General features: G+C 50.1%; 1 protein-coding gene across 2 annotated transcripts in view; it reads right to left on the reverse strand.

Annotated features, from left to right (window-relative positions):
- LOC132215768 (contactin-3-like) overlaps positions 1–22,943 on the reverse strand; it is a 117,011-nt gene that overhangs the window by 46,727 nt on the left and 47,341 nt on the right. For both annotated transcript variants that reach the window (XM_059664545.1, XM_059664544.1), the window contains exons 4-5: positions 19,108–19,283; positions 2,142–2,237 (exon numbers count right to left, since the gene is read on the reverse strand). In XM_059664545.1, the coding sequence (XP_059520528.1) occupies positions 2,142–2,237; positions 19,108–19,283 (272 nt within the window). The remainder of the gene's footprint in view (positions 1–2,141; positions 2,238–19,107; positions 19,284–22,943) is intronic.

Consider the following 22,943-nt stretch of genomic DNA (forward strand, 5'->3'; position numbering starts at 1 on the left):
GACCTCTGTAAGTGACCTCCACGTGGGATCGGTGGGCAGCTCTGTGGGGGGATCCCGACAGCTCCCTGCTCCGGAAGCTCGTGTACCCCTGGTTCCAGGGCTTTTCACAGAACCACCTCCCCTCTGTCTTCCCGCGAAGCCGCCTCCCGGCCCAGGAGTCCCTGGCTGGGCCGGTGCTTGAGAAGTGAGACGGGGATGCCGCCAGGACCGGGACAGAGTGCACGATTGTCCACATGTGATCCACTCTACCACTCCCGCACTTCCGTGGGCAAAGGTTCCCAGGTCCTTTTGCTGACAGACCACGCAGGCTTAGAAGAGGCTCCTGTGCCTCAGGGTTCGAGGACCATGTGCTAGGGCGCCGCAGGTGTGTCCCTGCAGGATGCCTTATCAGAGTCCTAATCTCGCAGTTGCTAGTTGTCCCAATTCCTGTTAAATTGGTTCAAGAAATCTGTCTCTGACCACGTGCAAGACCTGGAAATGGACAAACTTAACAAAAATATGCAGGATGCCCCCAGTACCCAAAACAGAAGCTCCTATGGGAACTTTCAGGAGCCGAAATGCCACAGAAAATAACTACCACTCAGCCACGTGGGTTGCAAGATGTACAACACTTCCGAATAAAAGCTGTTGCCAACAGCATTGAGATAACGTGAGGAAACGAGGGGGAAAAAATCCTTGAATCTCCAGATCTGCACCGACATTGACATTAAGGACAGAGGACTTAGGGTGGACACTGGGGGATCAGTTCCATGTTTCCGCTGAGTTTCTGCGTTTACCCAGGAGGACACGGGGCTCCTGCCTGGGAACTGGATGGTGGGCAACATCCCGCCCTCCCACACCGACCTCTTTTCAGCGAAGACAGAATTCGGACTAAGAAAAGGACAGAGTGTGCACTTACGTATAACAGAAGCTCACACACTAGACCCCGCGACGGTTTTTCTGTTTAGTGGACAGATTGATCCGGACTTTGGGGCCATAACCATCTGTGACACAAGGTGAAGATGCAGAGGAGGCTGCGAGTGGAGGATGCGCAGTCACCCGGGGAGAGCACGGAACGTGAACTTGGAAACTGTTTCCACAGGGACTGAGGTGCTCCCTCCAAACACGGCCGCCTCCGGAGCCCTAATTAGCGGCTCTCATTAGCCTAGTTTGGAACCACGTCCTTCTGAATCGAACACAAGTGCATTTTTCAAGGCTGTAAGCCGTACCTGTAACTCTCTCTGGGCCTGTGTTCCCTCAGACTGAGTGACTGAGGCGTTAGAAAAAAATGAGCATCCACGGAACACCCTTGAAGAGACGCCCAGCTGTGGCCCGCGGGCTGAAGGCACCTCAAGCCCCGTACCGCTGACCCACACTGTTCAATCGTTTCGGGAAAATGTGCCAACCTACAGTTTCCAGCTTTCTTGAAAAACCCACAGATCCGCTTTCTCATGGCAACGACCAGCTGGACCCGAGCACTGTGGGAACCCCCTGGGAGGAGACAAGCCGCTGCTGTGTGGCTTTGGACAAGTTACTCACCTGCTCTGAGCCCCTGCCTGCCGACGCAGAATGCCAGCCGTATCCTGTCCTGGGTGCTGTGAGCCAAAACCCCACGTCTGACTGAAAAACGGCACCTACTACGTCATGATGGGGCAACCTGTCCCAGCAAACCCACCTCTCCATGTCCTGGGGACACTGGGCCCTGGGGACGGAATTCCTTCTATGTTTCTATGTCCTGCATGCGCAGCTCAGTGATGTCAGTGAAAGCACTGGGAAGTGGGGGGTGGCACAGTCAACAAATACCGACTCAAACACATTTCCATCAAGTTTATCAGCAAAGCTCTCAGCGTCTCCTCAACTCAGTACTAAGACGAGGTAAGTAAAGGGCCATCTTTACTAACACAGACATGAAGCATCTCCCACACATCAGCAGGTATTGGACGAGTCAACCAATGAATGAATAAAACGATGGATGGATAAATAAAGAAAAAAGGCCTGGCCGGCGTGGCTCAGTGGCTGAGCGTCCTGCGAGGTCACGGTTCAGTGCCTGGCCAGGGCACATGCCCGGGTTGCGGCTCATGTGTGGATGCAGTAATGGCACACAGGCGGCGGGCCCTGCCCAGAAAGGGACCCGATAAAGAGCAAAAGCGGGTGCGTCTTACCTCCAGAGTGAGGCGGGGGGCCGCACAGCAGGACCACGCCCTGGCCTTCGCGCACCGACACCGCGCTTCGCATTCTGGTTTTAAAGTTTTCCAGATCTGATTTGAAAACAAAACAAAACAGCACTTCAGAAAGAACAAAATCAAAATGTCCGTGCAGTGACCTCCTTTCTTTCGTAGGGTGACATTTAAAACCAATACCGACCCGCTAATCATGTTTCTATAATCGAGTCAGACATAGCAGGGCTGTCCCAAAGGGCAAACGGAGCAGGTGTGAGCATTATATCACCGGGAAAGGGGACCCAAAGGAGGAAACGAAACATCAGCAACCAAGTATCTACATGGCCTGGTCCCCACACTGGTCACAGCGATTCACCAAATCACAACCACCTTTAGCTTCTCCTGGCAACTCTTCATACAGTTTCCCGCTAAGATGTGTCATCATCAGGAGCACAAATAAATGTCATTCCACCTGTGACTGTTGGTGCTATTTATACACAGCATTGAAAATAATCCACTCGTGGTTATGAGTCCTCTCGGCCCCACGTCTTGAGGAATTCTGTGGGGGTGATTCACGGGCAGTGACCGAGTGGGGGGAGTTCGCAGGAGAGCAGTGAATTACCTGGCACAGTCCCCTTGACTGGCAGCTCTGAAAAAAAACAGAAGCTGTCTTTATTATCGTCCAAGGAATGTTCTTCTGGTGGGTCATGAAGCCATCGAGGCAAATGCTATTTTGATCGCCTTAGTGGGTTATTTTTAAAACATTTAATCTCCTCTAAGAACAATCAGGACAGCAAATCCCGACTCACACCCTCCAGCTTAAACTGCACGGAGAAAATCCTACTGGTTTTATTTTGAGCAAAGCTGAGGCCTATGGGGGGAAAGGAAGAAAAATAATTTACCCCTTCGCGAAAGTCTCACTAAAAAGGAGGTGACTTCTACGGGCACAGTCGATGGTGTCACATTCCGTCTCCAGGCGACTGCACTGTTGATTTGTGGGAAAATACACCCGTTTCATGGTTCCTGACGGTGGACGCAGACCGTCCACACGGCGACTAGGCAAAGGAGGCAGTGCGGGTATCTGAGGGGGGTAACTTAGAAAATTTCAACTCTGCCTTGAAAAATGTAAAAGGCAAAATAATTACCTTTAAATTGATGAAACTACAAACTGTATACTAGTACATGTTGACTGTTCTATGCACTTTAAATCTGTGCATAAGCCCTGGCCTGTGAATCTCAGTGGTTAGAGCATCGACCCGGGCACCAAAAGGTTGTGGGTTCGATTCCCAGTCAAGGGCATGTACCTGGGTTGCAGTTTGCTCCCCAGCCCCAGTCAGGGTGCCTGTGGGAGGCAACCGGTCGATGTGTCTCTCTCACCTCAATGTTTTTTGTCTCTCTTTCCCTCCCTTCCACTCTCTCTTAAAAGCAATGGAAGAAATATCCTCAGGTGAGGGTTAATAAAAAAGTAATCGGTTCATCCGAGGGAAATGAGAGAAGTGCTTCATTTCATTATCCCTGAACGAGTATTACATTGCTGGTTACAAGCACGGGCAAAGCAAATCAGCAAAGCTCACATATACGTCGCTATACAAGGAGCCAGAATGTGTTCTGGACTTACTGTAACCAGAGGTCCCCTGCAAAAATGATACGATAACCGAGCATTACGTCCCCTTAAATGTGTGAGTAAAGTGCAATATTATCACAGCGCAAGGCTCCTGAAATGCAGCTCAGTTAGCACTGCCAAACTGCACCCTCCGACGGGTCCAGGCTAAGCGGGGGTAGGGGAGGGGGTGGAGATAGGGGGCGGCATACCAGGATGAGCCCACACGTGGACAATAACCAAATGGTGCCTTTCTGACCACCCATGGGTGTCAGCCTTGCTGCTCTCCTGCCCAATTCCTGTTCCGGCAGTGACATAACTTCACACCGTGGAAGGGAGTCATCGCTGATTTCAGCCAGAATACGCAAAAAGGGTGAAATAGTTCTAGAACAATCGCGTCTCCTCACCCTGAAAGGAAGAACCTTTTTCCCGCAGCACCAGTCAGTCGTGCTGGGCACAGGTGTGACCACGGCTCAGGATGCTGCGTTGGTGCTGCCTCTGCAGCCTGTGAGGACGGGGCATTATCTGTGGGGCCTGACGTGGCCGGTTCACGAAGCACACGCTTCCACATGCTTCCACATGCATCCACACGCTTCCACATGCATCCACACAGCAAGAAGTGGATGGTGTTGGCTTCAACATGCTTCCTATGGCTCTGCTCCCAGATTCTTAGTTGATGTCACCCCGGGTGTGGTCCAGGGCCCCGGCCTCGTTACCGCCTGGGAGTCTCATTGCAAATGTAGGTATAACTGTAGACCACCTGTGCACCAGGCTGCATCAGAAATATTTTTTATTATTTTTTAATTTTTTTTTATTGATTTCAGAGAGGAAGGGAGGGGGAGAGAGATATAGAAACATCAACGATGAGAGAGAATCATGGATCAGCTGCCTCCTGCATGCCCCACACTGAGGAACAAGCCCACAACTCAGGCCTGTGCCCTGACCGGAAATCAAACCGTCACCTCCTGGTTCATAGGTCGACGCTCAACCACTGAGCCACACTCCTTCTCCTGGAAACAAAGGTCTCCAGGGGCACCAGAGGTTTGGCAGAACCCAGCGCACCCGCGTGAAAGCTGTATTTTAAAAGCCAGTTTGGTTTTAACAGGGCCATGGGAAAGCCGGTGTTCTCAGACAAAACCCCGCCAGACCAAGACAGCTGGGATTTCAAGACCCACGGAACCTTCTATTTCAAAGCCTCCCTGTGGAGCTGGGGGTGCAGCTGGGGAACCCTAATCATCGCTTCCCCACACACACCCTGGAGCCTTCCACTCCGACACAGCCACGCGCCAACTGGGCACTGAAGAGCTCTCCTCAGGTGACAAGGTCCTGAGCCTGGGAACAGATCACACCACCGCAGTGAGGTATCTTAATTACGGTCGCAAACACTTTTTAAAACGCTTTTTAAGGGCCTTGAAGAAAATGTCGAAGTGGTACCTTCAGCCAGGAAGTGCCCCTGTGTCTGTTACTAAAACTGCGGTGGGATTCTGTGCAAATGTCTCAGATCCTGGGAGATGCTGCCTCTCATGCAAATGCAGGTTCTCCTGCACCTGAGTGAGCAGCCTGCAGGGACAGGAGGAGAGGGGAGAAGGGGGGCGGGGTGGGGGGGCAGGGGAGGACACACCAGTGCTCACTAGGGCTCAGGCCAGGTGAGTTCCCTCCCCCACCCCGCCCCCACCTACCACCTGTGTCACTCACCTCCTGCAAAGCCCCTTCTCCTTAGGCTCCAGCTCCTTTTATCTGACTTAACCTCTTGCATTTGATGGGCGCTCCCTCCCCCTGGGAACCTCAGCATGTCTACTGCGCTTGCCCTGCAATTAGCAGAGCAGTTGCTCAGTAATATTTGCCGAATTCCATGCACAAAATGAGTCTAAAAGCTCCTGATCTTTGCACTCTGGGGTTTGGCTGAGTGTATCTGTCAGGGGACCGTTTATAAATTTCATGGAACAGTTGCCTTTAAGACCTGTGATTTTAACGATGAATATTCTTGGTTGCATTATACCCTTGCTTTTATCTGTCACAGGAATATGAAAAGTAAAATCACACTAGCAAACCCAGGACTCTCCTAACGCTATAGGAAACAGCACCAAATATGGCATCCTTACCCGTTTACAAATAGTTTATTATTGAAGGGTCCCCTCAAGGGCCCATTTGCAGACCTGCAGGCTGGCTCACTGGGGGTGAAGTGGGAGGAGGAGGCCTATGGGCTGACATTCAAAGAGCACCTTGGTTACAAAAAAAGAAGCTAACTGGCTTTATTTTTCTTTAATGAAGTGATCATTTCATACTGAAAAGGCTTATCAAAATAAGAGAGAAACATCAACGATTACTTATGAACTGTTGAAAAAAAGTACTTCCCTAATTCAAGTGACTTGGAGATTTTTTAAAAAGGATTGAAATGACTTCCCATGCATGAGCCTCTACAGATACACAGCTTTTAACCGATTTTCAAAAGAAACCCGTGAGACAGGTCACGTGTGTTCTCCTTCCTCCCAATTTCACATGCGCAAAACCAAAGAGAGCTGGGACTTCGCCCAAAGCCACGCTGCTCATGGGGAGTCAGCCCCGGGCTGGTGGCCTCCCACCCCCCACCCACCCCCGATTCCTAACCTGGAGAGAGGAACATCGCACCCAAATGGCATTGAAGCCTCTCACTGCCTTCAGTCTGCAGAAACTTGGCCTTAGAAAAAATGCTGAAAAGGATGCTATTTGCCCAATTTGAAAGTCATATTTACTCTACAGTATTCTTTCCCCTATCCACTCAACTGTTCAACAAATCTTTTCAAGTGCCTCCAGGGCCGAGCAAGGAGATGTATTTGCGCCTCTGAAATTTGTCTGCTCCCCTAACCTGTCGGCCTTTGGTTCTGTTTTCCCAACGAGGAGGAAACGCCTGCTCAGGACTCCCTGGGGCTGATGTGAGGTCGAAGGGGATGGTCAGTGACACAGCTTTCCGAAGGCGCACACAACACCCACCGTCAGTGCTCCCTTAGTCGCCAGTCTCTACAATCTGACAGCCATGTCTCTTCAGAGTCTTCACACAATGTGGCTCAGTGTGTTCACTGTCGTTTATTTATTTAGTGCCCACTCCCATCCTGGCTAGGAAGTGAGCTTCATCCCTGAATCCTGGGCACGGGGATTACGGACTCAGCGTATGAACAGGTGTCATCGCATGGTTTCGCTCCACATGAACCCACACAGAACCGTACCTTCCTGTCCGTGGGTGGGAGGCTGACCGTAGCGGGGGTCACTTCCTCGCGTGGCTGACTTCTGTTTCCTGCTGAGGAGCTCTTCAACGACTGACTTAAAGCTCACCAGGCAAAGAGCGAAGAAAAACCCTCCCACTGAACTTGAGTGCGGGATTTAAAGAAACGGGTGCCTTTCCCCCGAACTTTAACGCTGGGTCAGGCTCACGGTGTCACGCACAGTCATTTCAAAACTTTCACAAACAGAAGTATGTAATTTACAACTAATGGGGAATAATAAAAAGTTATGTTTTTAATAATGAGTTCCTGGAAATGTTTATGAAGGCTTTAAAAACACTTAGCCAAGAAAAAAATATCAGCCTAATATAGTGATTTAAGAAAAAAAAGCGTGCGTATATTATTGTGTCCTTTTCACACCATACCCTAAAATACACTGGAGCATAGTAATAGAAGGATATAAATATTATGATTGCCTGCCTGTTGCCATGGAAACCTCACTATCAGTAAACCTTCGCATTTGCCTGTGCTTCTGGGGCTTTGCAAACAAGCAGATTCATGCCACTCGTTTTCCGCACAAATTACGTCCAAGGGCCACAACAAGCAAAGAACAAGGTGCAAGTTATGCTTCAGACACGCATCACCTACTGCACCAGGTGCCACGTGGATCCATCAGCCCAGGACACCGCCGCCCTGCGTGCCTGAAAGAGCCCTGGACAGAGGTTTCTCTGTTTAAATGTCTAAGGTACGACAATGTACACAAGTCAGAGAGCGAGCAGGGCACCGGTGCTGCTGCAGAGGGTAGGACGAAGGGAAAATGGGGCAAATGCAAGTACATCATTGTTAGAATAAACGTGGTAACTGCCCGAATGGGGTCTCACCCCTCGGACCTCCGCTTATGGAAAGTGCCAGAAACCGTGAAGCTGGGGGGAGAATGGCGCCCACAGGCCCGTGTCTGGTGCACCTGCCACCATGATGATGGGCTGGGCTTCGCCCTCTCAGAACACAACTCCCAGCAGTACGTGTCCTGTAATTTGACTTTTAAAATACATTTTTATTGATTTCAGAGAGGAAGGGAGAAGGGGAGAGATATGGGAACCACAATGATGAGAGAATCATTGATCGGCTGCCTTCTGCACGCCCCCTACTGGGGATCAAGCCTGCCACTTGGGCATGTGCCTTGACGGGGAATCAAACTGTGACCTCCTGGTTCATAGGTCAATGCTCAACCACTGAGCCACACCGGCCGGGCATAACTTGACTTTTTAAACAGGAAGGTTTCTCTATTCCTGTCCCAGTGAGAGTAAGATGAACCTCATCATTCCTCCTGGTTGATGTTCACGCGAACACCCGTTTTATGGCGTGACCACTGCCATATGGGAGGCAGATGGACACAGACTTCTAACCAACACCACGGAGGAACCACAGAACCACGAGACACTGGTCATGTCCCAGGGCACCCGTTAGAGGGGCCTGACATTGAACATGGCCTGGGAAAGGAGAGACGGTGACACTGTAAATACTGACATAGTCACCCTATTCCCCGATGTGCCACTTATTACCTCGCCTATGGCTCCAGGAAACACACCAGGTGGGTGACCCTGACGAGTCTGCAGAGGGTAGGGTCCCTCACAGGCTCTGAGCTCAGATGCCACCTGCACACTGAGCAGCTCCCACACACACCTGAGCTTCCCCAGCTGTGACACGGGGAGAACGTGGGGGCCGTTGGGAGTGAAGGGGAACCGGGGCGTCACTCGCAGCCGTGGGAAGGACACTGATCACCGGCTGTGAGCACAGGCCCCCAGACCACGCAGAGTGTCCCCCGTGGCTGCTCCTGTTCACGAAGGGCCTTCACTTCTACCGGATGGCACACCTCACAACTCGTTTTCTGCGTCTTTTGCAAAGTGTTCCAAACAGTACCCACCCGTTCATCCGCATCCCCCTCTGCCTGGACGCAGGAGAAGTCAGCCTCACCTGGCAGCTGGACACGCTGTCTATGTCCGAGACGGAGCATTTACAGGCTCTGTGTTTCGGTGGCGGCCAGCAGGGCACTTCCTAGCGGTTAGCACGAACACCCCCCACGTGCCTCTGATCCTTTTAAATGCTCTCCTATTTCTACCTGGCCTGCATGGCTCAGTGGTTGCGTGTCAACCTATGAACCAGGAGGTCACAGTTCAATTCCCGGTGGTCAGCGCACATGCCTGGGTTTCGGGCTCCCTCCCCAGTAGGGGGCATACAGGAGGCAGCCAATCAATGATTCTCATCATGGATGTTCCTATCTCTCTCTCTACCTCTCCCATCCTCTCTGAAATAAATTATATATATAAATGTCCTCCTCCTTTCATCTGGGCTTGCCCTATTTTATATTAATTTCCTCCTGTAAGCCAATGCAAGTCTTTTCAGCAGCTATTGCGCATAAACCGTAAATATTGATGCATCGTGTAGTAAAATGAACATCGCGTCTTTGTGGTTTCTTGCTGTGCCTGCTCGGGCCCACTCCTTTGCCACTCACCTCGCCACAGGAAGGACGGAGCAAGAGGAAAGGGCGGAACATCCAATTAATTAGGTTTCGATGAGGTTCTGAGTCTTAAGTGAATCACACCACTGCAGCAAAGAGTTTAAATCTGAATTATTTATGTACTCTCCTAGAGCCCCAATCTCTTTAATCATCTTTGCGCAATTAAGAAGAACACCAGCCATCATTTTTAATAGAGAGAATAAAAACCACCTTGGTGTATGATAATCCGCAAGGGAGCGAGGTTCCAGTGAAGATCCCAGGCCCCGCCCCCGAGGATTTTGATTGGGCAGGAGGGGCGGGTGGCGGGGGGGGGGGGGGCTGTGAGCTGAGGGCCACCCACACTGAAATTTCAGACACAGGGGAGTCTACCTGATAGTCGGAAAACACTCTGGCATCCTTTGTCCTTCATGAAAATGTAAGTCTGGGTGAACTGAAGTTATTTCCACTCTGACATTTACCGAAACTTGGCATGAATCCGCCGCCCCCAAACATCCAGGAGCCCAGCTGACTAGTCCCTGACTCAGGGAGCCCCAAATATTGACCCAGGACCCTCACCTTCAAGGAGCAGGTTTGGCACATTGTCATCAAGCAAGAGACATGCATGAAAATTATGGCTCACCAGGCGATGGAATGACACGTTTCTCTAAAGAGCACATAGAAGTGCATCTCTTTTTTAAAAAAAATGTATTTTATTGATTTTTTACAGAGAGGAAGGGAGAGGGATAGAGAGTTAGAAACATCCATGAGAGAGAAACATCGATCAGCTGCCTCCTGCACACCCCCTACTGGGGATGTGCCCGCAACCAAGGTACATGCCCTTGACCGGAATCGAACCTGGGACTCTTCAGTCCACAGGCCGACGCTCTAGCCACTGAGCCAAACTGGTCAGGGCAGAAGTGCATCTCTTTATATATATAAAAGGCTAACATGCAAAGTGTCCCCTCGGGAGTTCGACCAGGAGACCATAGTTCAATTGCTCACTATGATGTGCGCTGACCACCAGGGGGCAGCGTGGAACGAAGGAAGGCCCCGACCTGCAGCCGGAAGGACCCGATCAGCCCTCAATGCTAGCCAGGCCTAGGGATCCTACCCGTGCACAAATTTTGTGCACCGGGCCTCTAGTTTTACAATAATGGGTTATAATCGTAAGTCATCATGTGATCATTCAGTAGCGAGTCTATGGCTGTGTCTATGGCTTCACCTCCTGAGAGTTAATGGCTCCATCTTCCAAATGCAGGAGGCTTTCGGGAACTCATCCCGGGCGCTCATTCAGTCTGCAGGGAAGCTTGGTAACTGCTTTGCAGCGATTAGAAATACATTTTACACATACGTGTTTCTGATATACAGCTTTAAAAAGTTTTCAAGGATTCCAGTTCCCAGACTATAGAAGAAAAAGCAGAAGCAAGCTTGCTCAGAAATACTAAGAAAAATGCCATACCCTTGGTGGACACGTGGATGAGGTGACCTTGGAGAGCAACGTGCTGACTTCCATCACTCTCCACCGAAGATCTGAATACACAGATCTCTTCTGAGGCCCTGTTTACCAAACAAAAAGGCTGGGGACGCCTCAACAGTCGTCATAGAAACCATTAGGACGGACAGGGGTCACCTGGAGCCCTGGGCAGCACCCCCTGAGCTGTTATTAAAACACTGGCTCCTGCCCAGACGCATGGCTGAGCGTCGACCTAGGAACCAGGAGGTTACAGTTTGATTCCCGGTCAGGGCACATGCCTGGGCTGTGGGCTCGATCCCCAGTGTGGGGCGTGCAGGAGGCAGCCAATCCATGATTCTCTCTCATCATTGATGTTTCTATCTCTCTCTCCCTCTCCCTTCATCTCTAAAATCAATAAAAATACTTTAAAAAAAAAACACCACGCAGGCTCCTGCCCCCTACCTCCCAGGCGTGTCTGGCGCACCAGCTCTGAGGTGGGGCCCGGAAGGTGCTTCTGTAGGAAGTTCCCAGGTGAAGCGGATGCTGCAGGTCTAGGAACCAGACCTGGAGTCTCTGGTCTATGCTGTGGACTATCTCACAGCCGCGTGTGTGTGCGTGCATGTGTGTGTGTATGTGTGTGTGCATGTGTGTGTGTGCGTGCACATGTGTATGTGTGTGCGTGTGTTTGTGTGTATGCGTGTGTGTGTGGGGGGGTGGGTGTGTGAAGGGGGAGGGGAAGTCAGAACCACAGGTTCCGACAGGAGAGAAGCTGCAGTGTGGATGGGAATCCTCAGGGCTGGACCGGCCGGCGTCCCTGCTTTTCGGGGCCGGCACCTAAAACACCGCAGGAGGCGCAGCGGGGCTGGCTGCCTGGGCACCTGGGACGTGGGGCGGGAAGGAGGCCCACCGTTCACTGTGCACAGAGCACTTTTTAAAAAATACGTTTTTATTGATTTCAGAGAGGAAGGGAGAGGGGGAGAGAGAGAAACATCCATGATGAGAGAGAATCATGGATGGGCTGCCTCCTGCACGCCCTACACGGGGGACAGAGCCTGCAGCCTGGGCATGTGCCCTGACCGGGAATCGAAACATGACCTCCTGGCCCATAGGTCAACGCTCAACCACTGAACCACGCGAGCCAGCCACAGGGCATTTTTTAAATGAAGTTCTAACTGTTGAAAAGAAAGCAAGGTGAGACGATTCCACTTTAATTACTTGACTCACAAAACCGGTGTGGTGTTCCCCGCCCGGGGCATCTACCCAAAGGCTCTGCAGCGGCTTCCATGTGGGACCCGCAGAGCCGAAGCCAGCTGTGCCCACAGCGTCCTGGCAACACGGTGGGGTTCTCTTGCCGAGGGAGACAGATGTGAAAATGGTGTATTGGTTGGGAGCTGAGGCACTTTGTCTGGACACCAGGCCATCAGGGCAGCGGGGAGCCGAGGGGCGGGGGGAGGATCGCCGCTCACTGGCCACAGTGCCCTGCTGGGCCAGCGCCTGACACTCCCAGCCCCCGAGGTGGGCGGTAAACTGTCTAACACAGCCAGGTTGTTTGGCGTCTCTTCAACCCGCACGCCAATACCTGGCAGGAAGTCTCGCTGGAGCAAATTCACATTTTTGATGAAAAAACACAAACTTTCTCTATTTCCTTGTTGTGACTTGGCTCCAGCGTTTCTGGCAGATGAACACGTGGTGTTCATTTCCTCCGGCTGAGAGTTTAAAATGCTGCATTTATGCTGAAATAGCAAGTCACTAAGAGGACACACTCAGAGGAAAATGAAATCCATTTCCACAAACTTTATATTTAAAGCGAATAAAATAATTCTGAAGACCAACAAACACCAAGCTTATGAAACTTCTTCCACAGATAGGCTACACTCTGCTAATGGTGGAGCTTACTTTAATATTTATTGTAATGTTTATTTTACTATTTAATACTAAAATAGCATATTTAATACAGTTCTGAGGCAAGAGAAAAATGGCAGTGGCTGATGGATAATTTCACTATTAAAACCTGATGTTTTACGGAAACCTATGATAAATAAGACTCCATAATTGACTTCGGTGGGAAAACACAATGAAGTCACCATTTGGTGGAAGGGTGAGAACTGTTAAAAGGGGTTTTGATTGCTCGCAAAAGCTTCATGTACTCAAAGGGGTAACGGTTTTTGGAAAAATCAGCCCACTCAGACCGACTTGAGGGTCAGGTGCCGCCGGTGGCATCACCTCTGATGTGCAATTACCTGGCCCCGGTCTGAGGTCACACTTTCCCCTCAACTCCACGTCTAAGGCCAGTCACCTCCGCTCTCTGAGACTCGGTGTTTCTCGTCGGTGAAACAGGAATAACAGGACGATACCATGCACCTCAACCGGGTTAAACGCGGCATCTTCCTAGAAACCGCCCCACCCAAACCCGCCATTCTGCTGTAAACATTCCTTGTGGTCTAGGGGTCAGGGGATGTTCTCGACCATCCCTTCCACCCTTTTACAAGAATGAAGCCGAAGACAAAACGTTTACCTTGGTTCCTTACGAGTGTGCCCTATGCACACTCACTATTAAAAACGAGGCATTCTTCGCATTGAGCATTTGTAACGGCCGTCTGATAGAACACAACCTCATTAAACTTCTAGTGCTGTGACTTGTGTAAGGACACATTCTGCCTGGCTCGGAAGGATAGATAATACATGACACACCAATGAGGAGAATCGAGCAATTAACAAAGTTTAAGCAGGGGAAAATCCTCTATGATAGAGTCGGGCACCGTTAGAAAGTCCTACTTACTTATATTCAGGTCATAAACTTCGTTCTGACTCTCTAACTATTTTTAAGAAAAGAGACACTTGGTTGGATAAATAATTCTGTGTCCAGAAAGTGCATGTGTTTTTTCATTCCGCAGGTGGAACGCAGCCACACCCGATCCCAACATCCAAACAGGGATCCCTACAGGTTCCCACAGGGGCTCTGTGGGTAAGAGGCAGTGCCTCACCCGCCTGCCGGGCACAGGGAGGGTCCTGCTATCCGGCGGCTCCCCACAGCTCCTCTGTGCAGGCTGTCCAGCTCACTCTGGGTCGGCCATATACCTTAGCCTCTTCATCAAGACAATCTGAACGCAAAAACAGGCATCAACTAGTAGGGAAAACAGGTGTAAGTGAACGTGTCCCAGACACAGCGGGACGAATGGTCTCCCGTGCTGAATCCATCTTAAAATAATTCTGTAGAGATGGAGAGGGAGGGAGCAGCTGCTAATGTGGTGAGCTCCAGGGACACAGCCCTCTGCTGGGGTGATACATTACTTCTCCTTTCCTTTTTTTTTAAAAAATATATTTTTATTGATTTCAGAGAGGAAGGGAGAGAGGGAGAGAGGGAGGGAGAGATAGAGAGAGAGAGAAAGATCAATGATGAGAGAGAATCATTGATTGGCTGCCTCCTGCATGCCCCCTACTGAGGATGGAGCCCGAAACCCAGGCATGTGCCCTGACCAGGAATCGATCCGTGACCTCCTGGTTCATAGGTGGACACTCAACCACTCTACCTTCTCCATTTCTAATCGGCAGCAGAAATTCCAACATGTCAGAGCCATCGGTGAGGCCAGGAGCTCATGCTTCCTGCATGCCCGGGGCTCATGGGGCAGGCAGTTGGCAGACTCTGTCTGAGGCCGCCCCACCCCACCATCTGCTTTAGTCCGGCCTCGGAGCTACAAATGGTTTCTCCATTTAGCTGAAAACCATCAAAAGAAGAATCCTGCTTTCATGACACGGGAAAATTACCCGAAACAAAACGGCCAGTGCCCACAGATACAGTTTTATGGAGCACGGCCACGCCCACTCGTCTCCACACTGTCCAAGGCCGCTCGCCTGCTACTAGGGAGAGCGAGTCCTGGAGGCAGAGGCCATGTGGCCTGGGGAGGAGCCAGACGCATGAGCTGACGGGCTGCGCGGCCCCATTTCCAGGACCTTCCGGGAAAGGCCCAGCGAGGGGCACGGAGAGGAGGTCAGTGGTCCCCAAGGGTAAGGAACAGGGACACTGGACCCCAAAGGGGCAGCTGCAGACATTTCTGATCTGTGCCCTAGCTGCCCCCGTGAACTCCCACAGACCCGTGTACCAAATGGTGTGCCCGTAACGGGCGCAATGAAGGGGAAGACGGGCCTGGCTGGTTCCACACCCACAGCCGTGCAGACCCGGCAGGGCCCGGCTCTCCCTCTCTCTCTCCAGATCTATTTGCCTCTGGCTGCAGAGCCCAGTCTCCACTGAGGACCTTTCATTCCGACAGCTGACCGTGTGCCGATAAGGACACCACCATCTGCCTTGTGTGCACATCAGCCCAAGTCTCTCTCGGTGTCACTGAGTGCCTGGTCCTCACCATCCGCACAGACTCGACTCCTCAGGGTGCCTCCTCCTCGCCTGGGCCTGTGTCAGGGTCTTGTAGCGAGTTTCCTTCATGGGGCTCACTCCCTTTTCTCCACGGAGCCCCTGCCACCCGCATACCCTCCCAGACCCAGAGGGCCTCCCTGTCATTCTCACTCTTTCGTCTGCCTCACCTCCAATCTGTGTCCCAGTCTGGGACATCTATCCCTGAGCACCTCCTCCCTCCCTTCCCTCTTCATTTCCCAGCCCCGTCATCAGCACATTCCATCTAACGGCCCGGACACTCACCCAAGTGCAATCTCACTCTGCCGCTCTGCGTGTCCACCCCCCCTGCTTGTCCACCCGGCGGCTTCCACTGGCCTCATGTCTCAGCGAGACGTGTGAGGTCTCAGTCATTTCCCAGCCGCGTCTCCCTCCACAAATCTTTGCAAATCTGGGCTCCTAACATGCAACTTCTCTCAGGCCTTGAATGTCCTGTGCCTCCTGCTTTCCCACCTTAGCACATGCTGTTCCCAGGGCTGAAATGCCCTTCATGTAGCAGGGAGAGAGGGAGGGAAATAGAGGAGTGAGGGAGAGAAAGAAAGAGAAAGAGGGAGGGAGAAAGGGAGTGGGAGGAAATGAGGGAGCGTGGGGAGAGCAGGGCAGTCACAGAGCGAAGGGAGGCCGGGAGTGGGCTGGAGGGAGATGAGCCGCTTTGTGAGTCTTACTGGGAATTCCTGCTGAGGGCGTCCGGGCCTCATCAGACAAGAGGATTTTGATTGCCGACACCATCAAAACATGGTGTTAGGAAAAGCGTGATGACAATATTAACAACAACCACATTCACAGTCAGGAAAGACAGATGATAATGAAGCTCTCGGGGGCACTAACAGACACGCTTATTTTGAGGGGAAAACCCAGAATATGCTAATTCCACGTCTAATCATCAATGCCTATCCCACGGGGAGCCTGAGGTCCCGGTCAGTGGCTGTCGTGGAGGAAAAGTCATTTAAAGGTCACGGGTTGAGAGGGACTTTTCATGAACAAGTTGTGTATTGGATAACCTGGAGCTGAAGATAGATTTTTTAGGAAACCTTCTCAGCCTATGCAATTAAAATTAATTTAATAATCTGAAAGGTAGTTATTCTAAAACTTTTGAAGTTGATAATCAAGAAGTCATAATCAAGCCCTGGCCGGTACGGCTCAGTTGGTTGAGCATCAACCTATGAACCAGGAGGTCACAGTTTGATTCCCCGTCAGGGCACATGCCCGGGTTGCAGGCTTGATCCCCAGTAGGGGATGTGCAGAAGGCAGCCAACCAATATTTTTTGCTCTCACATCGATGTTTCTCTGGCTCTCGCCCTTCCTCTCTCTAAAAATCAATAAAAATATTTTTAAAAAGGATTCATATTCAAAATGCGAGGAATAAAGAAGTGTGACGGAAACGACCTATCTGTTGACTTTCGGCTGTCATCTGTCAGTGTTGCTGAGCAGAAAGCCAGGAGCTGAGGGGGCGAGGGACAGTCGGCACAGCTTGCAGGTACAAACACGAACACAGACTAGTGTTTGCCGCAGGAAATTTCTATCGGGTACTTTAACAAATCAAATAACTTAAGTGGTGATATATTCTATTTCATAAAACACTGTCCTTTGAGATTTTGAAATTAATGTCCTGAGGTATAATTTACACCAGACAGAATTTTTTTTCAAAAAAGATGTACTATGCCCTGGAGTAGCATATTCTTTGCTTTATCCCGGAAGGACTAGGGCAGACAATTCACAGAAGAAAAAAATAAAACAAGGGATGCTTTAGCACGTCTCTTGCAAATCCAATCATCCTAAAACTGACAAACAAGAGGCCTCTCCATCAAACGCAGAATTACGGGAAGATGTGCAGTGAATGATGTGCTTCTAAGAGCCATTTTTATTTTTTGAGAACACGACGGCAAGTCGAGCAAAAATAAGAGGGAGGGCGAAGAGAGGGAGAAATCATCTCACGAAAGAGATCATGACTGTGAAAATCACAGGATTTCAGGAATGATTTTAAAGACATTTTCCAACATTTGCAAAATAGAATCCTAGGGGCATAATGGATGCGCATTAAAGCCAGGGCTCAATTAAAGAGGTGCTCCCGTGGAAGGGGAAATTGCAGGGTATTTTTAGCGAGCTCCCTATAGTGAGAGAACACAGCGCCCTAAGAATGATGGCACCTGGTCCCCTGTGGAACACCCCCCCCACCCCCTCCGCCTACATGCTGCTGCCGCCTCTGAACTGAGGGCGGAGGGCAGTCCCAGCCACGCACCGGCTTTAACTTTAACTTTAACCACCGCCCGGAGCTGCCCACCTCCCGGGCGAGGTTTCGCTCACAGGGACGCCGCAGGGTTCTGCTGCAAAGACACCACTTTCAGGATTCAGGAGAAGGGTTGCAACACTATCCCCAAAGAGCAGCAATGAAGAAACAGGCCCACAGGGACCAGACATGGGGAGTCACACAGAACAACAGGCAGAGGACATCCAAGCAAGAACTTTCCGGGGCTTCCAGGAGACACCACTGGTCTATCCAGGAAGCCTCCCGCCTACTCCCAGGACATTGCGGGGGAACAGAGGAAGGCGTGGCGGAGCTATCTCAATCAGGCGTTAAAAAAAATACCCTGTGAACTTGTCCTCCGAACCGACTCACACGCCCCTGCTCTCCACAGAGCCCTGTCGGCACATGATCTCTGTGTAGACTGGGGACCTGAGACCCAATTTAGTTTTGTGGGTTTTTTTAAAAATATATTTTTATTGATTCAGAGAAGAAGAGAGAGGGAGAGAGAGATAGAAACATCAATGATGAGAGAGATTCAGCGATCGGCTGCCTCCTGCACACCCCCTACTGGGGATGGAGCCCGCAACCCGGGCAAGTGCCCTTGACCAGGAATCGAACCGTGACCTCCTGGTTCACAGGTTGATGCTCAACTTCTGAGCCACGCCGGTCGGGTGACATAAGGCGTCTTTAAACAGAAACCCCGTACGGCAAGGCTGCCGAGACTGTCCCGGCCTGCTGGCTGCTTGTCCCCCGGAGTGAGGCTGGGGAGGGAGCAGCGATGCTCCAGAGCATGGCCACTGAGACCTGAAAACCAAAGGCACCGGGAGGCCACATCGGCTGGTGAGATAGCACACACGATTGTCTGTACCCTGGCTGACTTAGCCTCACCCGCTCCTCTTCCCGTAGAGGAGAGGTGAGGTTCATTGCCACGGCGAGCAGGTATGAGGAAGCACCACCAAGCATGCGCCTGGGGCACAGCCCAGAGCGGGGACCGCCAGAGGGAGCAGCGAGCAAGGATGGGTCTCGGGGACCACACCTCACTGCCCTTTGCCCACAGTGAAGACCCCTGACCTGCAGCCGGGGCCTGCTCCCAACGCAGGTCTCCGCCCTGCCAGGCGTCCTGTACAAACACACAACCAACGCACAGGAAGGGGGACCAGCGAGAAGAAACAAAGTGGACAGTGTTCGAAGGTTGTATGGGGAAGATTAAGACTCAATCCGGTCGCCCGGCCAGTGTTGCTCAGTGGTTGAGTGTCGAACTATGAACCAAGAGGTCACAGTTCGATTCCCGGTGGGGGCACATTCCTACGTTGTGGGTTCGATCCCCAGTGAGGGGGCGTGCAGGAGGCAACTGATCGCTGATTCTCCCTCATCACTGATGTTTCTCTCTCTCTCCCTCTCTCTTCTTCTCTGAAATCAATAAAAACATATTTAAAAAGCCTCCATTTATATTGAATCAATCCACTTACTACACCAATGAAACCATGTGCTGTTCCCGAACCTCCTGGACCGCACCCATGTGGCTACGTGCTGTTAGATGTTGGGCCTGCAGGTGTGCGGGCCGGAACTTACAGGCAAACTGTAGCTTTGCTTCTCTGCTGACGATGGTTCCCAGCGGATTCGTAGCGAAACACTGATAACTCCCTGAGTCCCGATCCCTGTGGGGGTTAATGACCACCAGGTCTCCTCCGTTCAGCTCGTAACGAGACTCCACGGCCAGGTTAATATCACTTCCGTTCAGCTGCCATCTGGAGAAAAGACAAGGATTTTTCCCTCTTAGGCTATGTATATAGCCTAAGAGGATATTGAACATATACATTAAATCAGCATTTTAAAGCCCATGCAAACACCATCTCTCCTCCAGACCGCAGGTAACACAGGTATGGTTGCACTGATTCATAACTGCGACTCGTACACGCCCGAGGTCTTCAGCAGCAACCAAAGGCTGACGAACATAGAAGCCAGGGCAACACAGCATCTGAAGTCAGAGACTCTTTGGGATTTCCTGAAAAGTGAGAACGACTCGGCGTGCTCACCGGGGAAATCAGGCTCAGCCTGCGCCGGCCAAGAGAGGTAGAACGTCGAGGTAATTGCCTCGCACGCGGCAGGCGATCTCACGCTGGCCCGGAGCGGGGAAGGGCACATTTCTGTGATTTATCTAGACCGACTGGGCACATTTAATCCACTAATTGGGTAAGTGCTCAGCGATCCATTTCCATCTGTCTGGGTAAATACCCGTCCCCAAGGCGTGCGCTGTTCTGCTAAGCCATCACGGTGCTATTTGCTGAAGAGTACACGGCGGTAAAAAACCCCAAATGTCACCGTGGGGCTCGGACCAGAACAGGCACGGGCCCCAGAGCCATATTTACCAACAGGAAGCCAGAGGGGAAAAAGGGAAGAGAAAGAAGCTGGCTGTTAAACAAGGGTTTGCAACAGGAACACTAGGAGTTTTAAACCATGAGTACACCTGACACATCAAGGTTGATGTCACCTTCAGTTTTTAAAAAAATATATATTTTTATTGATTTCAGAGAAGAAGGGAGATGGAGAGAGAGAGAAAAAAATCACTGATGAGAGAGAATGAGTGATCAGCTGCCTCCTGCACGCCTCCTACTGGGGACCTAACCCATAACCTGGGCTTGTGCCCTGACTGGGAATGGAGCCATGAACTTCACAGTTCATAGGTCTATGCTCAACCACTGAGCCACATCGGCTGGGCTATTTCATTTTTCCATCACTATTTATCTCCTCTATGCCCTCTTCCACCTCCACCCAGCTCAATACTTCCCCACAATCACCACACTGTTGTCCAGGTCCATGAATTCTCTTTGGTTTTTCTTTTTGCTCAATTCCTCCACCCCCATCACAGCTGTCAGCCTGCTCTCTAGGAGTCTGTTTTGCTTGGTAGTTCAGTTTGTTCCTCAGATTCCACATACTAGTATGTGTGAAATCGTGACGCTCGTCTTTCTCAACTGGCTTTTCTCACTTAGCCTAATGCTCTCCAGGTCCATCCATGCTATTGCAAAGGGTAAAACGTCCTTCCTTTTTACAGCAGAGTGGTACTCCACTGTGTCAATGCGCTCTATGTTCGCTGCAACATTATTTACAATAGCCAAGATTCGGAAGCAGCTAATAACCCATCAGTAGATGAGTGGATAAAAAATAGTTCACCTTTAACAACTCACCCATGTCCCACCATCCCCAGAACACATCCACTGTGTAGACGGAGCCGTCCATGTTCCCGAAGACTTGATTCTAGCAATAAAGCCACACAACCGCCTATTCTATAAATGTTAGCACATTAAAACAAGTATTTCTATGATGATGTTCTCTTTATGGTAATTTTGAGGAAATGGGTGGCATAATGCTCTTTTCCTACATGAGGATTTCAATAAACCAGTTCAGTGAGTGGGCAACTGTCCCTTGTGTATTCATTGGCCAGAACGGAATTGATACCCATTGTAATTCTAGCTGGAACCCTTTAATCATGTCATGGACCATCTAAATTTGTCTCATTAATATATAGAACATTTGCCCTAGCCGGTGTGGCTCAGTGGCTAGAGTGTCGGCCTGCGGACTGAAGGGTACCAGGTTCGATTCGGGTCAAGGGCACGTACCTTGCTTGTGGGCACATCCCCAGTGGGGGGGGGGGTGCAGGAGGCAGCTGATGGATGTTTCTCTCTCATCGATGTTTCTAACTCTCTGTCCCTCTCCCTTCCTCTCTGTAAAAAATCAATAAAATATGTTTAAAAATATATAGAACATTTAACCTGGACATGTTATGAACTGTAAAAACATACGAAAAGATGAAATGCGAACTTTATCCCAAGTGGATGTGCAGAGGTTAAATGGAATATTATACAACTGCGAAAACGTGAGAACTTTCATAAACATGAAAAAGCCTCACAAACTACTAGTATGGTTAATAAAAATCAAATTAAAATATGCAGTTTGATACTGTTTATATAAACACATCAAGTCTTATTAGGACTGTTCTAAAGATATTTTTAATGTATGAAAATGATACACCTCAACATAAGTTATTTTAAAGCTCTCATGGAGAGAAAGTAGAATGTATTTAAGGGCGAATGCTGGGAAATTTAGCGTTTTTGGTTTTATTTCTTAAACTGAGCTGTGGATATAAAAAGGTTCATCATTATTCTTGCTTATATGTCTACATCATATTCTATATTTGAAATAGTGTGCAATGAAACTTGAATGATGGAGACTACAGGAAATGAATAAATTCATAAGTTTAGTCCCTAGTGCTCAAAAAATTTATCATTTGCTCCCTTTTAAAATCAAGAATTTCTTGAGTTCTCTTTCTTTATTCACATACAAGTCTCCTAGGTCTAAAGCAACATTTCTCCTGAGAGACCAAATTAAACATAAGAGAGAAAATCCAGGCCCCAACTCTTTTCTTTTGAACTTAAAAAGAACAAAATCACAAAAAAGGTAAAGGAAGAGCTGCAACCTCGTTTGCAGAAGAATCTGCTATATTCTTCTCCGTTTATAATAGAGTAACTCTCGCATGATCCTTCCCAGGGCAAGTCCATATTTGCATGAACATTTTGGGTCATTTTCTTCTATTTTAGCTTTAATTCTGTCCTTATTGTTTGGAAGTCAAACCATAAACATGTACTAACCCTCTCATCTTCTTCCTCCCCGAATCCTAGAACTATAGAAACTCAAAAAAGGAAATGAAACAAAGGAAAACTGCCCATCTACATTCTGTCCAAATACTCTGTATGCTTGATGCGCAGTGGTGGTCTAAGGAATAGCATCACCACCATCATCATCATCACTGCCATCATCCTCAGCATTACCACCACCACCACCACCACCACCACCATCACTGCCATCATCCTCAGCATTACCATCACCATCAACACCACCACCACCACCACCACCACCACCACCACCATCACTGCCATCATCCTCAGCATTACCATCACCACCACCACCACCGCCATCACTGTCATCATCCTCAGCATTACCATCACCACCACCACCACCACCATCACTGCCATCATCCTCAGCATTACCATCACCACCACCACCACCACCACCATCATTGCCATCATCCTCAGCATTACCATCACCATCACCACCACCACCACCACCACCACCACCACCACTGCCATCATCCTCAGCATTACCATCACCATCACCACCACCACCATCACTGCCATCATCCTCAGCATTACCATCACCACCACCACCACCACCACCACCACCACCACCACCATCACTGCCATCATCCTCAGCATTACCATCACCACCACCACCACCACTGCCATCATCCTCAGCATTACCATCACCATCACCACCACCATCACTGCCATCATCCTCAGCATTACCATCACCATCACCACCACCACCATCACTGCCATCATCCTCAGCATTAC

The sequence above is a fragment of the Myotis daubentonii genome, chromosome 14 (genome assembly GCF_963259705.1).
Source record: "Myotis daubentonii chromosome 14, mMyoDau2.1, whole genome shotgun sequence".
NCBI classification, from domain to species: Eukaryota; Metazoa; Chordata; class Mammalia; order Chiroptera; family Vespertilionidae; genus Myotis; species Myotis daubentonii.